This window comes from Acipenser ruthenus, chromosome 8 (assembly GCF_902713425.1).
Source record: "Acipenser ruthenus chromosome 8, fAciRut3.2 maternal haplotype, whole genome shotgun sequence".
Taxonomy (NCBI): domain Eukaryota; kingdom Metazoa; phylum Chordata; class Actinopteri; order Acipenseriformes; family Acipenseridae; genus Acipenser; species Acipenser ruthenus.
The window spans coordinates 9,120,291-9,137,696 of record NC_081196.1 but is presented as its reverse complement, the minus strand read 5'-3'; the positions used below and the strand labels follow the sequence as shown (position 1 = coordinate 9,137,696).

At 36.2% G+C, this 17,406-nt stretch overlaps 1 protein-coding gene across 1 annotated transcript; it reads left to right on the top strand.

Moving 5' to 3' along the window:
- Positions 1 to 2,137: 2,137 nt before the first annotated feature.
- Positions 2,138 to 15,867, top strand: LOC117972721 (D(3) dopamine receptor-like). The gene is made up of 8 exons (XM_059028418.1): positions 2,138 to 2,525; positions 3,664 to 3,971; positions 5,076 to 5,188; positions 8,038 to 8,174; positions 9,920 to 10,113; positions 10,708 to 10,767; positions 13,904 to 14,240; positions 14,635 to 15,867. The coding sequence occupies exons 2-8, from the start codon at positions 3,690 to 3,692 to the stop codon at positions 14,829 to 14,831; spliced, it is 1,320 nt and encodes a 439-aa protein (XP_058884401.1). The 5' UTR covers positions 2,138 to 2,525; positions 3,664 to 3,689; the 3' UTR covers positions 14,832 to 15,867.
- Positions 15,868 to 17,406: the final 1,539 nt, after the last annotated feature.

Below are 17,406 nucleotides of genomic sequence, written 5' to 3'. Positions count from 1 at the left end.
GTATTGCTGTCAAGAAATAACCATGAAGGGTGATAAGGGCTTTTATTGTCTATCAAAAAGTACACTGGGCCAGGAAGATAATCTGTCATAAATAATGTATGTTTTTTGGAAACTACTTATTGTGTCCTGAACCTGTAAGGAGAATGTGTCTTAGGAAGTAGGAGGATTTCTGGCAAGTTTAATAAGCTTACAAGGTCAGCAAATGCAAAAGCAACCAAGCATGACATTATCTTAGAGGTCTTGAACCAGCATTTCACGTCCTCTTTCCAAAGCTGAGAGCACTGTACAAGCCACAGTCATTCCTCAGATCAATGCACCAAGACTAATGTTTCCAAAATGGGCACAAAAATGGAAGCATAAGGCTTGTGTGTATATATAAACAAAAACAACTTTAAAGTAACAGTAAAGGTACACAAAGTACAACATAAATACAAAAGCATTTAAGTGCCAGAGATGAATGTTTCAGCTCACCAAACAAAGATAAAAAAACTAATAAGCTCAAACTCAGGGTTAAGTAGTCTTAATATTACTTTTAGATTTGTAAATGGTGTCGTCTCATCGTCCCGTCCTCACCCCCCCCCGTCCGTCCCCCCCAAAAAATGGAGTAACATTTTAATACGGATTAAAAATTGAATTGGAATATTTTTCTCTTATTCTTTTTCAGCCAGCTTTACAACAGGCTGTGGACAATGACTGTGTACCACATGACACTTTGGGTTTCTCCATTTTGCAACCTTAATAAACAGGACTCCTCAACGACACTGAAGAACCAAGCGTGTTTTGTTTAGGAACCACTCTTATGTACTGAACAACATAGGATTCTACAATATAAAATGGTTACAACATTAAACAAGTCTATGGATTGTATTTTGAACCCTAAGTTATTAACAGTGCTGTGTACTAGAAGAAATTACATTGATTAAAGAATGATTAAAGATTCATATACAATCCAAGTTTTTTGTCCTTGCTCTATTAACTGGGAGTTATCCATTAAAACCCCTTTGTACTTAATAACACATATCTTCTGTTACACCCGTCACCAGCTGGTAAGAAGGTTATACAAGAACAGGTTTACATTTGAAACCTCAAAGCAGCTGGAAGCACCCCCGCTGTTAAAACCTGCTTCCTGTACTACCTCTCTCTCTTTCTCTGTCTCTGTGCAGCCTGATGGAAACATACAAAGCAGTGACCACACAGGTCAGTCTCTTTGTTCTTGCTGCCACCACGTTGCTGAAAAGGCCATGTACAGATGGAAAATGATAACATACTTTATAAAGCAAAAGATGAAAAGAGGAAGAGATTCAAAGACGCTGTGCAGCAACGCAGAACTCTTAGACCAGCTTAGTTCAGGTGGCTGTAAATACCAGAGTTAATGTACACAATAAGAATATTTCATAGGAAAATACCATTTCCAAACCTGTTGCAGATCTATATAAACATAAACTGAACTCATTCATGATGATTTTTGCAGCAGGGGGATGTAATATGACATCTTCAATATCTGACAGTAGCTAAAAACATTAGGTTTTTGTTACTGGCAAACAGGAAACAAGCAACTACTAAAGAAACACATTTTTTTTTATTTTTTAAACTAATTAGACTGTTTCTCTGTAACAAAACAATACTGTATACGTTTTAAAAATGGTGGTTTAAAAGGTGTGTGATACAAAATACTAAATTCTGATTGTGTGTACTACTTGCTTGAACAACAACAACAAAAAACTGTACATCTGTGCAACACCCTCAGAAAGGCATGTGTTTGAGCCAATGACAAAGCTCAAATAGTAGGTATTAACCAATCAGTAATAAAAAGAGACAAAAAAAACGTAATTTGAAGAACAAACTCTTCTAATTAAATAACCACCAGTACCTGTAAAATGTGTTTAACAGTGCATGTCAATAAATAGGATGCTCACTGTGTAAGGAACTTGCATTTCAAATCATTTGCTTTAAGATTATTTGGTGTTCCCACAACCATCCTTTTCACAGTTTTCAAATAACATAGCATTTACAATCCTGTGAAAAATGTGATTTACTCCTGCTGTGGAACCGTCAAAAAAAAAAAAAAAAACTCGTCTAAAGTAGTTAGTCCCTGTTTGAATCCCCGTTTCCTAGCATGCATATATTATTGGGAAAACTATGATCAGACGGAGTTCAGCTGCCTGTAACCAGTGGACAATCACACAGTTATCGACCGTGTACAGTATAGTAGGCTACTGCTATACACAGGACCTCTGATAACTCAGGAGCATCAACACACATTGCTTTTCATGGTTTCCTTGGAATATGAAGAGAAGAATATTTTACGTTGTATTTTGCGAGAGCTGTCGTGCAGATTGCCAAACTAATTATACAATCAACCGACCATTAATAGTGTAAATGTGATAGTGGATGTATTTAGACAATGTCGACGATGGATGTAATGTACAGAATTAATATGATTTGTTTTGCTTTGTCGTGGTGATGCTAGGAGTTCAGGAGTTCACTGCACAAAGCTGAAATCGACTGTGGCTGCAGAAAGAAAGGTAAGTCTAGGTAGACTTTAAAACTGAAGTCAAGAACGTTTCTAGGTGTTTTAAGAAAGCAAGCAAGAGACAAAGAAATAAGTAGATGACCTAACTAAAGAACTCCGCTTTTCATTTCTGAACATTAAAAGTGTACCGTAATTGCATCGGCTATTATTAATTATTAATTCATAATCTATACTGAGATTTGTCATTTCATTTATTATTTGTTTTAATAACATTCCGAAAAATATACCGATATATATATATATATATATATATATATATATATATATATATATATATATATATATATATATATATATATATATATATATATATATATATATATATAGTAGTTGATTTAAACTTTTCAACATTATGGCATCCATCAAAAGAATATTTTCTGCAAAATCCTGTTTTATTTATATATAGATAGATAGATAGAGAGAGATAGAGAGAGAGAGAGAGAGAGAATCTGATAGAATCTACCCCTTAGCGTTATTTATTATGTATGTATTTATTTATGTATTTATTTATTTATCTATTGGTACATTTAGGTATTTATCTGAATACTTTTCAAATCTGTATTGTGAAAGAAAGTAATGTTGTATACTCCATAAAACCACAGATTAGGTGGACTTCACTTGTGACTTTTCCAGTACTTTTTTAATGAACAGTCTCTCAACAGTTGACTGGGTTAAGTGATATAACAGTTAAGTGATATAAAGCATCTTTCTGCTTTGTAAATTGAGCCTGGCTCTTTTTACATGACACACTGTGCGTTGGTCTCCGAACTTGAAGACCTGGGTTCGATTCTCAGTCAGTGCCTTTATCTCCTTCAGACATGCAGGGCCACAAATGACACCATTTTCACTATATACAAAAAAACCTAATAAATCAGGACACAGATCTCCCATCAGTGTTTACCCATACTGTGGTATCCAATTGGTGCAGACATGGATGGTCATTAGTAGATGTAGAAGTAATACATTTAACAATTTGTTCCAATCATGGTCTACATTTTTTAATTGAACCACACTTTCCATTTTTGTTGTTTTCCACAGGTTTGATTATGCTTTCACAAAGTGATGTGCAAAGTGGTTGCTTTATCAAGCCATCCATCTGACAAGTGCTTTTTATGTTGCTTTGGTTCCAGGTACCTGATGTTTTCAGACTTCCCCAATGGCCCTGTTCAGTGGAGTTGGCAGCTCTCTAAATGTGACAGATCTTTTTTTGAGGCTGGATAACTCAACAGAAGATCAGGATGCCGACCATCATCCTAACTACTATGCAATGTTGTATTCGGTCCTGATCTTCGCAATCATCTTTGGGAATGTGCTTGTGTGTCTGGCTGTGCTTCGAGAGAAGAGTCTGCAGACCACCACCAACTACCTGGTCGTGAGTCTAGCTGTTGCAGACCTGCTGGTGGCATCTCTGGTCATGCCATGGGTGGTTTATCTAGAAGTAAATAACTATCTAATATCAATGAAGCATTTTAAAGTCCAGATACACCTTTTTATAAGGCAGTTGCTGGGAGCCAGCAGCTTTGGGTGCTATATTAAGATCTGTGTTCTAAAAAAAAAAGCATGAATTACTATAAAAATAGTGGGTAATAAAAATAAAAAAAAACTACTGAAGCATTTCCTGACTAAACAGAGGACCGGTGTTTATAGAGGAGCCTTAAAGTGACGGTTTCACTTTTATGTCAATATAATTGAAAAACAATTGAGATTGAATGATATGAAATAATAATAATAATCAATTCATCACCATTCCTGTCTTATTCATATGTATAACGCTTATCCACACCCTTATTCACTTTCAGTGGTTTCCCATATCACCCTCCTGTGTATAATTGCCTAATAAAAAGGAAGTAAAACAGAAGTGTGCTGTATAATAAGGTCATTTTTCTAGATTGCATCATCTCTTTGGTTTTATTGCTCTCCACATGCACTTTGTGTGTTGGTTACATCACCTTAGGCTGGTTCAGTCTATAAGGTTATATAGCTTTTTGCACATCCCCAGCTAAAATGAGTCCCCACTGGATATAGTGGAGGTGGGAACACGGAGTAATTCAACTTCAGAGTCATGGCAGAGGATGCAAGTGTGGAGTAGTGGTTAGGGCTCTGGACTCTTGACCAGAGGGTCGTGGGTTCAATCCCCGATGGGGGACACTGCTGCTGTACCCTTGAGCAAGGTACTTTACCTAGATTGCTCCAGTAAAAACCCAACTGTATAAATGGGTAATTGTATGTAAAAAATAATGTGATATCTTGTAACAATTGTAAGTCGCCCTGGATAAGGGTGTCTGCTAAGAAATAAATAAATAAATGCAAGTCATGCTTGCTGTTTCCAGCTTTAGAAATGGGGAAGAGTACTTGCTTAATTGTATTGTTAAATGCATTATCCTGCATGTCTGCTTACTTGATTTTATGTGGGTTTTTTCATGAATTCATACTAATAAGGTCTGGTTTATTTTACATATAGACAGGTAAAGAGTTTTACATATAATACAGAAAGATGTCTTGAAGTGATCTTGCTGATTGATCTTATTTCTGCTTTATGCAGGTTGTTGGAGGGGCCTGGATGTTCAGTCGAATGTATTGTGATGTTTTTGTGACACTGGATGTGATGATGTGCACAGCCAGCATTTTAAACCTCTGTGCTATCAGCATTGACAGGTGAGGCTGTTGCCCTGTTAAATCTGTTTCACAGAAAATGGCATGCATTTCTTTCTGTTATCCAGATATGCTTTGAAATACACAAGATGTACTTTTTCAAGTTTTTTTATTTATGTATTTATTTATTTTGGAAGTTCTTGTCAATATATCACTTTTTTATTTGCTCTAAATATTATTTTGTTGGCTGTTCCTTTTGAGTACTTTCTGTTTCTAAATAAATCATATTAATTGATGACCTTCCAACTGTCCTGGTCCCTCTGTAGCATGAAGAGAACCAGCAGACCAAAAAGCAGGGGTGTAAATTTGGCGCTATGGTGCGAGTCTATCTCATATAGTGCCAGCGACATTAAATTTTGGCACCAGTAGACATGTGTATATATATATATATATATATATATATATATATATATATATATATATATATATATATATATATCTTTTTTTTATTATTCCTCAGCAACCATAGGTGCTGATAGTTTCTCGTTGGGTCTGGACTACTCACATGACCCACCCACACTCATCCACATACACAGGCGAGAACGTTTGTGTCGTGTGGAAAGCTGTAAGGGGGGCTGGGTTTGATCATTTAGCCTCAGCAGGCTCTCTGGTGCTAAACGTTCAAAACAGTTTAGCACCTATTTTCAAAATGATTTGCACCCCTGCCTAAAAGGTCGCTGCATTATATGATTTCTTTGAAATCAGAAAGTACTTAAAAGGAGCTGGCAAAAAGGATTCTCCTAGTTCAGCTAACGACTGGTGGATTCTGATACAGAGAAATTATAAAAATGCAATATTTAAACTCCAAAATGATTTGAAGTTTCATAAAAGAATAAGGGAAAGACTTTGGAAAATATGTATGCCTCTTATCAGAACAAACCTCAAAGATTTTTGTCTTTTTTTGGACTTCCTTTCTCAGTAAGTTTCTAAAATTCGGTTGTCCGCTCTCTGTCAGGAGTTAAGTGGTGCTGTGTGTTTAAAAATTCAGAGTGGTGAGGGTGATTGTTCTGTTTTATCCACTCCCTCACAGAAATGATTTCACTGATGCATGCTACTCTCTCACAAAGTTGATGGAACAATAGAGCTGCCTGTAATCAGTTCGAGGAGCGTCTTATCTAGGCAGACTATTTGCATAATGCAATTGCTTATTTCCTATACTGACTTCAATCAGACTGAATGTATTCTAAACCAAACTGGGGGGGGGGGGGGGTAAGGGACTGGCAATTATGTTTATTTCTCTCTCTTCTGATCTCAGGGCTTGAAATAAGTTATAACTCATTATATTACAGAGGAGTCTCTGATTAATGTACAGTGATGTGACTAGATGTGACAGTAAAAGATTGTTTTGATTTATCAGCTGATGGGATAATGGGTGAATTCATCTGGTACACTGTTTCTGATTTTAATAACACATTAGAAGATTAAGTGGCAACTTAAGTGGCAAGCTTAAATGGAGTATATACCTAAAAACGATGTTCGCAAGTGGCTAAGAGATCTACAGTATATGACAGATTCTGGTGTAATTGATTCAACTGAAAACTCTACTGTGGAAGTTTGTATGAGCTGTCTATATGCTTAGAAAGTGTATACAGACTTGAAACACAAGCCTTTTAAATGAAACCTGAACTAGTAAAGGTTACATGGAATTCACTGGATACCCAAGCCATTGTACACATCCATAAGGACCACAGTGGCAGGTTTTATTTAATAATATAGAGCTAATATGACCCTCTTATTTCATTGTTATATAATGCGATTTAGAGCCTTAAGTCAAAATTAAACACAGCTAACCTAAGAACTCAATTTAAAACGTGTGTACTGTACTTTTATAAATAACCCACCCCAAGTAAACTTATATTATATCTATCCCCAAAGGATGTCATTCCTTTCAAGAAACATAGACCAGAGAGTGAGATTACAAAACTAGAAGGGACATATTGGGAGAGTTAATCAGCGAGCGTACCCTATTTATCTGAGGTTTATCGGTAATGTATTAATTATTAGGACTCTGCCAGGCCTGGCTCAAATGCTCTTCTCTAATCTGTTGTACTTTAGTAGAATAAAAAAAAAATACAAAAAAAACCTTGGTTTTAGTATCATTCTATGTCATCTCCCAATCACTGTTAAGCTGAGTTAAAGTCTCTGTTTGGGTCATGTGAGCAAAAGAGGATATTCCCTTCAAAGTACAATGTTTGAACTGAGACAGTAATATTCAGCAGTGTGCTGTACAATGACAGCATTCGATTACATAGTGACTTCTCTGTGCTTCAGATACATGGTAACTAAAGGCCAAATTCAACTTTTAGCTGGGAAAAGGGGTTTTAGGAAAATATAACTTTGACTATGAGTAGTATTTCAGGTCTCTCTGCTCATTCATTCAGCATCATATTACTCTGCAATGTTAACATTCTTAGTTAGTTAACCATGTAATAAGGGCATCAAAACAACATTTTTTTATTTATTTTATTGAGTCATTGGGACATATCTTCAAAGCGTGTCCTCCATTCCTTAATGAACTCCTATTTTCTGAAAGGAGAAAGAATCATGTTAATGTTACAAAATGAAACACAACAAGAGTGCTTAAGAGGACTTGCAATATAAAAGTTTAATTGTTTGGTCTGAGTTTTGTAAAATTAACAGGTGTTTTGCCTCTTTAAAAAAATAGGCCCATTGTCTTCTCTATGACTTCTTTTGGCACAGTACCTAACATATATACGTCATGTAGATAAGCCGTAGCACGTGTGCCTATACCGTGAGTGACTTTACGCCAGCCCTTATAATATAATCGCATACCCAAAAGTGGAGTCATCTACTAGAACTAGTTCATACATGTCCTTTTTCTTTCCTCACAGATACACTGCGGTGGTCATGCCTGTTCTCTATAACACCACGCACAGCTCCAAGAAGCGAGTCACGCTAATGATAACTGCAGTGTGGGTACTAGCCTTTGTCGTCTCTTGTCCCCTTCTCTTTGGCTTTAATACCACAGGTAAAAGGTCTTTATGGATGAAAGAACCATGTCCTTTACAGTGTACTGTGCATATCTTTTGATGGGATCTCCGAGGATACAGTAAATCCCTTGGGCTGCAAATGCATTGCTGCTTTCTTTACATTTTAAAAGTCAAGTCACTGTTGTACTAAAGATGAAATGCCACCTTCAGGAGTGTCTAGGGATTATAGAACCTACTCCTGGAAATGTAGGCCTGTTTGACTATATATTAAAATTACTTTTTTCTAAGAATATAAAATGAAATGAAAACTAGCTCTAACTTTGCTGACAGTCGACCCAAATTTTATGCGACCTTCGATAAGTTGTGAAAACCCGAAATATAATGTCACTTGGTGATTTTTGAGGTTACAGTCACATTCATAACAAATAAGGACACTGGTCTACTTTGCAGTAAGTGGTACACAGGCCCGTTGAACTCCACAACTTTATTTGTTTTTAAGATTTTACCAAATATTTAGTTGTGCAGTCTTTAAAAAATGTTACAACAACCACAAACGTAAAATAAATCAAAGCAACTTTAAAAATATAGATATTTTTGCAGTGACTCTAGCCAGCTGTTTATTCGTATAGATGGGTGCATTCATTTCATAAATACATATTCTGGACATTTGCATAATGACACATGTACAAACAAATTTCAGTTTCCTAAATTATTGATTACAGTTTGCAGTTTTGAATTTTTATATTATGAGTGGTGGGCTAGACGATCACCCCCTCTAACAGGATAGGATGGCAGTGTCTGAAAAAAAAAAATGTATATCAAACACACGTCCCAACATGTAGTTAATAACTTCCTCTGGGTCACTTCAAAAGTGATACTTTGAGCGCAGACTTCATATCGTTGTTCAACAAGGGATTTCAGCTCCTGTCATGTGCAATATGGTATTTTAATAAAATCTCATCAGCTTGCTACAAAGTACATCCTAATAAGTATGTGCTTACACTCAAACAAGTATTGGAGTGATGAATAAATGCAGATTGAGTGGGTATTGGGCATCTGTTGCTCGTTTTTACCAAACTCAGCTGTAATATGTAAAGCCAGCTGTACATATTACCTTATTCAAGAGACTTACACATGATAGTTGTTATTGTGACTCTTCATGAATGAGTATTTATACTGTGTCTGCCATCAAGATGGAAGACAATAAATATTGTTATATTGTGTTTAACATCGCAACACTACAATACCTACTACTCACCCAGTCGTGTGGTCATTTAACCTTATTTGCTCATTGTTTCAAATAATGACTGATAAGTCACTTGCCAATGAGATACAGTGTATGACTCAACACCATTAAACATGGACTAGACCAATGAACTGGATGGCCTTGTTCAACCCCAGCAGGAGGGATGACAAGACATCCTTCAGCATGACATGCAATACCATCTCCATGGCAGGCAGGGCAGGTTTTGGATAGCTTAACGGGCAAGATAAGTATTTTTCCTTGGCACCGGTGTAAGGGCATCATTAATTACAGTTACTGGACTCTCTGTTTGACAGTAGCGTTGTCCCTCATCTGTTCTTGTGTTCAGGAAAACTTCTAACCTTCTCTAAAAAAGTTGGAAAAGGTTTTGTGAACTGCAAACTTATTAATCAAAACATTTATTTTGTGAATAGGGCCTGATAAATGATATTGCCATGATGTGTAAAAAGTGCACCACAGACGAAATGTTTGTCATTTATTTAAAATTAATTTTTGTGTTCTTTTTTTTTTTTTTTTCAGAGCATCCTAATATTTGTTCCATATCGAACCCGGAATTTGTCATCTACTCCTCGGTCGTGTCTTTCTATCTTCCCTTCATTGTGACTCTCCTGGTTTACATCCGGATTTACGTGTTTCTCAGGAAGAGAAGGAAGCGCATTGCTTTTAGGCAGGCCAGTGGAAAACTCAAATCGGGAGGCTATCACCGACCACCGGTAAGAAAGCAACAGTCACATTTAATTGGGTCTCCATTCAGTCAGACAGATGCCTCAAATTCACTTTCCTGAGGATCAGTACATTATAAGTAGGGATATATTAGGGGGCTTATTCGTGCATAAAATACAAAAGTGATATTTCACTCTAATGTATTTCTTTTGATCAGATGTAATTCTTCACTGAAAAAACATGAATATGTTAATTGTGTTATAGCCAGCGGGCACATCCAGGTAAGCAACAGGGTCATAAATGAGTTGGATGGAAAACAGCTCACTTTTGAATGTCACCTTGTGTGTCCTTTCAAAAAGAGAGAGATACTGTACTTTGAATAAAGACCGTAGATATGAGATGCTTTGCATATCTGAAGGCAAGAAAAGGAAATACGCTTACACCCGTGTCTGCTGTGTTGACAGGCTGTCACACTCAATAATAGAATAGCAGTGGCGTGTTCTACCCACATCTGTGGAAGTGTAGACCTAAGAACAGAAACAATCTGCTGCAGGACAATCTGATTAAAACATTCCTAACAGCGTCCTTGACATGCAGTGACTCTGATTTTCCTTTTGACCAAGCAATCGTCTCTGCATGCAGAGGGAGTCAAGAACTCTATATCCAAAGAAGAGATGGGTCTGTCTCCTATACAAATTAAAGTGGTAAGTAAAACTCATTTGTTTGACTTGTGTTGTTACCATGGCAGAGAATTGAGTGGGTCTCATCTGGGTCAATACATTTACTCTTTCATTGGCCAGGGTCTGGAGTGATAGTTAATCTTCTGACTGGGCTGGATTATGTAGGCAAACAGATATGCTCTCTTTTAACCACTTTTCCCCACATTATTATACACACACCTCTGAGCGTCTCTGGATGATGAAGAATAAGGTTGTTAGAAGATTCATTTTAGACACATTGAGGCATATTTTCAAAGTGTTCCCTCCAGTACTTAATTAACTCCTATTATTTTAATTGCGGTAAACATCGAAATAATATAATTTTTGTAGCATTAACATGGAAATAATAGGAATTAATAATTCCTCATGGACTGATTTATTTAGTAATAGAGGCTGGAGTTAATGGATTAAGCACTGAAATTTGCTACTGCGTAATTTAGTTCACTAAATCTATTTTGCAATGTCTTCACACTTCAGGATCCTCGCAGTCCCTTCTAATCAACCTCACAGCGGTCGTACCAGGACTCGAAACACAAGCTCTGTGTATGAGCTGTATTTCTGCAAGTTCTCTTGAGATTGTTGTTGGTATCTGAAATTTAATTGTATACCTGGCAATGTAAATATTGCTTGGTGAATGAGGTACTCAGCCCATGCACGGCAATTTCCAGATAAAACAATAGATTTTCTGATAGCTAATGGAATTGTTGTGTGCCTGTGCTGTTGAGACACAGAATAATGGATCCCAGTGAATTTCAGATCTGTTGCTGTATAATGCATTTTGGATAAAGAAGTCCAGCCTATGTCTATATAAAAAGCGAGTTATTTTTGTGCAGGACTACTATACTGTAAGTAGTATTTTAATCAACCAATTATATTATTATATTCATAAGGCAAGCTAGAATCATTTGTTTAAGGTTTATACACACTCAAACTGTAGGGAATCACATTATTTAATTGGCACCATGAATGCTAAATTGTGTTACTACTGGGAGATGTTCTTTAGCGCAACAATAGAGCATCTCCCAAAAATCATATTTCTATACTCACTTCAGTGAATCCAGAAGAGCTAATTACATGTGAGATCTATGTCAAGCCAAATACTTCCTGTTTAGAAGAATTGTTTTTTTCTGATAATGCTAATGCTAATGAACTGCTAACGGAGCAATATGCCAATTTTTATTTCAATTTTAAATTACAATACATTTGCTTTTTTTTAAATCAAGGGTAATTACAGGTAACATTTTCTATTACCTATCTGGTTCATGTTCCTCAACTACTATAGGAAGCTCATCAAAAAAAATATTTTCCACAAAAGCTAGCTCATTCAGTTTCTAAAAGATTCAATTTTAGTCTTCTAGCTGCATAATGGAAAACGACCATGTGACTGCTTCTACGAGTCTTTAGCATGAGCCCTCAGAATAATAGCTGTGGAATTGGAACATCTCAAAAGAATCTGTAGCTTTTTTAAATAGCAAGACTGTCTTGATGTCTCTCTTTTCTCCTTCTTTAATACTGTCTTTTATCCCACAGTCCCATTTTCTTTTACTCCGTACTTGTTCACCTTCCCCACACATCTAAAGTATATTCTAAGTATTTTATTTTATCTTTCTTTCTTTCTTTCTTTCTTTCTTTCTTTCTTTCTTTCTTTCTTGCCTGAGACGAAACTCTTAGATATCTGTGTCAAATATAGGCTGGGGCCAAATCAAAACTTTGACAACCTGCTAATCGCACTTAACAAAACTGTATTTAATAGCGTTTTTTTGTGTTTTTTTTATCTTATTTCTTCTACTCATAAAAAGAAAATGTTATTAAATACAGTTTTGTTAAGTGAAATTAGCGGGTTGTCAAAGTTTTGATTTGGTCCCAGCCATAGTTGTACTGTATACTAATAATATTTTGAGGGGGCTATTGTAGGGGCCACAAACAAATAATTCAATAGCCTTGTAAGATTGGCCGTGGTTTGAATTTGGCTCATGTCACAAAAGTAAAATGTTTGTTTTATAATAATAATAATAATAATAATAATAATAATAATAATAATAATAATAATAAGGCCCTGTGTTTGTCTGTTTTTTCCATTCACAGCTCAGAGAACTCATATGATATGCGCATTATGCTTTTATAAAACAGGTGACACAGATTTTAATGAACCACTTCCTATTATGAACCACTTCCTGTTGTAGTCATTAGTGTAGCCATTAAAGAAAGCCACTGCTGTTGACAATAAGGTTCTTTCGTCCTTGTTAAAGGTGTAACCAAGGTTACAATAAAAAAAAATCTTACCGGTTTTTTCATTAGCATAACGGCATTCTCACAAGTCACTTTTTGTTTTTTTTCCAGACTTTATTTTCACTTTAAGTTTTAACATTACTTAACGAAAACATGATTTGATTGGATTTTGCTGTTTGTGTTTCACCAGCGATTGACAATAGCATGATACGTTTTACCCTTATCTGTATTTTCAGGGCCGTCTTTGGTTCCGATTAAAGATAAATGTCTTATCTGTATCCGTTGCTAAAGTATGTGTGAAAAAATACATTTTTCCATTTTAGTATTCAAGGCGTTCTAGTTTTTTTTTTTTACTGATAAACTGGAATAAAAAAGAAAATCTGTGAGTAATTTAATTCTGTTGTGATAGGCAAAATAAAGTAGCTGCTCAATTACCTGTTCTCGTTACTTTTGCATCAAAATAAAAAATATGTATTATTGCACCCTGTTGTTTACATTCATTTTAGTATCACATGTTGAAATATAAATAAATGATCAATAAAAGAAAAGTTCTCATAATGGCAGTGCTGGTATCCAGGCTGAATACACTGCAGAGTGGCAGTCTGGCTCTGGTGGTGATGATCAGTTGCTTAAAAAGAAGTATTTTGTGGAAAATTAAAGAGGGAACCGTATGGGACTGTAAATTAGAATGAAGTTGCGGACATGCTGTGTGAGTAAAAGTATTCTTTAATATTTAAACCCTTTAAAGAAAACATCGTAGTAGTAACCTACTAATACTGCAGTGTTTTGGACGCATATGTGAACTATTATGGTATACTTTGTATCACTGACTTTGATTCTGATGGGAGTTTTATTAACATGCAGTGATTGCTAAATGCCTGTTCAACTATAGGAGAACACTGAGGAACCTGTGCATGTCAACCTTCACTCCATCACCTCCTGTCTGAAGCTCAAAAAGCAGAAGGCAGTTCCCTCTGAGAATAACTTGCTGGCCCCAGTAGACTTGCAGAATGACTGCAGCGTCAGCCACGCCTCCTTCGCCAGAACGGAGAACGAGGTAGACGGGGAGGGAGAGATGAGGGAGACCATCAGCCAGCTGCCCAAGAGGTCCTCTGAAGTGAAGAACCTTCCCAGCGGTAAAACCCGGATAGCCCTGTGGCCTGTGCCAAAGCGAAGGAACAGGCAGGTCAGAGAGAGGAAAGCCACGCAGATGCTGGCCATTGTTCTAGGTAAATTACGTATTTTTTTATTAATTCCTCTGAACGCATACTTTGATTGTGGCTTATGTATGCGGAATCGATGGATAGAAAAGGACAGGATAGACTTTGTATTAGATTCACAAATTGTTTCATGACGTTCCATGGGGGAATACCAAACTCACCCATTCAAAACATCAAAAGATTAGGTATCCAGATATATATTTGAAGATCAGTATATTTGAAAATGCCAACTGGATTCCTATATATGACAAGTAAACCCCACAGTTCTTTATACACTCTATCAATGACTTAAATAAGGTGAGGTAATCTGAGTTAAGACCATGAATTACTGAGAGTGGGGTCAACATACATTGTGTTTAAAAATGTAGTTAAAGTAGTCACACAAATGTATTCTCTTTTACAGGCATCTTCTTGATATGCTGGCTCCCGTTCTTTGTAACGCACATAGTGAACACTCACTGCAAGCAATGTTATGTACCCCCCGAAGTCTACAGCGCCACCACCTGGCTGGGCTATGTCAACAGCGCCCTCAATCCTGTGATCTATACAACGTTCAACATTGAGTTTCGAAGAGCGTTTATCAAGATCCTTAGCTGCTAGTGGTTCCTACGCAGACATGGAGTCTTTGACTTGTGTCATCTTTTGCTCTATAACATAATAAGAAGCCGATTCTAAATGTATGTGAGTTGCGAGGTACACACTGTTTTTCATGCTTTAAAAAAAAGAATATTTCCTCATCTGGCTTGTCAATGATGCAGCTTTATGTAAAACAAATGGTTGAAATGTAAAAACAGTGAAGCGTCAAAAACGTATTACACACACTGGGATCATATTGCGATTTTAGAATTGATTTCTGAATTTGTCACTTAGTCATTCTCAGACTTTCTGCTTTCTGACCATCGCTTGCTGTTCTGATTTAATTGTACAAGTCTGTTTATTGAAGATCATCCCAGGATCTGGCACACAGAATGGAAGCTTACATTTTACAGCTGAGCCCTCCCGTCTCAGCTGCTAAAAGGAAAACAGTCGTCTGTTATGCTTGCAACGAGGACGTTTTAATGCTGGTTCGTTGAGTGTACTGTAAGTGGAAATGGAGCCGGAACCAGCTTTACAACTCAGTCCATATCTCCAGTACTTACATTGACTTATTTTTATTGGGTATTATTAGCCAAAGATTACATATAAAACTGTGTACTGCAAGTTGTTTGTCTGTAGAAAAGGATAGGCATAGAACTGAGGTTCCATGTGTCAAGGTATCAAACCCTTCCAAGCAGTATTTATGGAGAAAGGACCTCTCTGTCACAGCACTGCAGAAACTTCAAAAAAAAAATTCCTGGGTTTAAAAAAATGTGTATCAAGTCATTTTTTAAAAGGCAGTGTGCTGAGATGCCTGCCATGACTGATTCTGATCCCTGACAGTAAGGTAAGGTTAAAAGATCTATATGGTCATGCAAACGAGCCCAGTTCTTTTGTATAGTGGTTATGTGCTTAATGGGGTGCATATGGCCATCTGCGCCCTGTTACACTTGACTTATGGTTACAGTTGTTGAAAGCTAGGCACATTTAATACCTTTAAAGAAGATTCATGTTCAAGTTGGTTGTGTTGTTTTTGTTATGTGCTATGAAAAGATTTTAAGGAAGCATATTTATTTATGTATGTATGTATGTATGTATGTATGTATGTATGTATGTATGTATGTATGTATGTATGTATGTATGTATGTATGTATGTATGTATGTATGTATGTATGTATGTATGTATGTATGTATGTATGTATATATGTATGTATGTATTTATTTATTTATTTGATGATGATTTAGTAAACCACATGTTATTGTATCACTATATTGATATTGTGTCCCTTATGCTCTCGATTCGTTTAGTGTTTTTCAATGGGATTAGCCTATGCTTTGTAAGCAAACAAGATGTTAATCTACAATATCGTATATAGAGGAATGCAAAATACAATAATAAATGTGTGGATTTTTTTTATTTTTATTTTTTAAATGATAGCAAAGATTATTAATATAATATCCTTACAGTCGACTCTTTTAGTGCACTGGTATACCATGTAGTAATTGCAGTAGTTCTTCATTTGGTTGGGAAGTGGAAATGGTGGTGTGTCTGTGAGGTTTTAGTAAAGAAATGCAGGTTTCTTCGCATCATACATAATAGTCCTGTCTCAGTTCTTTACCCAAGTGTGTAAATGCATTATAGCCAGGAGCAATTATTTTATTAGTTGAGGCATGAAAACTTGTTTGAGCATCTAATTGCTCGAAACAAAACTACAAAACTACAAGGTTGTGATTTATAAGGATCGAAAGAAAAAAGACAGGAAGGGGATAATTGAATTGAATTATTTATGTCCTACGCTATACCCCTGCAGTCCCATCCTTGGTGGTTTCATTGAAAATATGTGGTGATTTAATATAAAAGATTTAGAAACTGCCGTTTTCAGTGCAGCCTGAACCTGTGTTATATGACTACAATGCATGCATCCAGGTCCCAGGGTAATTTGAGTGCCCCTATCCAGACTGTGTTGGGACTGTGTTTCAGCTGTTTAAAAGAATAATGTTCAAAATGTGTGACCCACGTATTCTGAACATGCGGTTTTATTAGTCAGAGATGTCATTGAAGTGCATTGTCACATACAGGTGACAGCCTCCCTGCAGTTAGGGTGATTGAGTTTCTCTGATTACTTTGCTTTCTATCTTTATACAGTGTGATTAGTAGAATGGAGCGCCGTTCTGAAACAGGTCTTTTAACTGTGGCTTAAACATGTTATTACCAGCCACTTCAGAAACGGGCAAATAAATGTGGAGATAATAAAAAAAAGAAAATGATTCAAGCTACAGTGTAATGGGCTGCACCACTGTGAAACACATTAAAGACATGTCTGGCAGATACTATACAATGTTGAACATTATTTTTATTTGATTGGTTTTGCTTGGATTTTTTTCTTTGGCTGACCCACCTTGCATCACCTTTTTATGAGTTTTGTAAGTTTAGTGGATGAATTTAAATATTAAACCATGTTGTATATATAATGACACATATTGGTATGCAGTATTGGTGAACTGAATTTAACATGGTTGGAGGAATTCTTAATGAAAACAAAGCATTTTGGTTCTAAGCTGTTTTCTAAAATGGCCATTTCCATGCCTTTTACTGTAC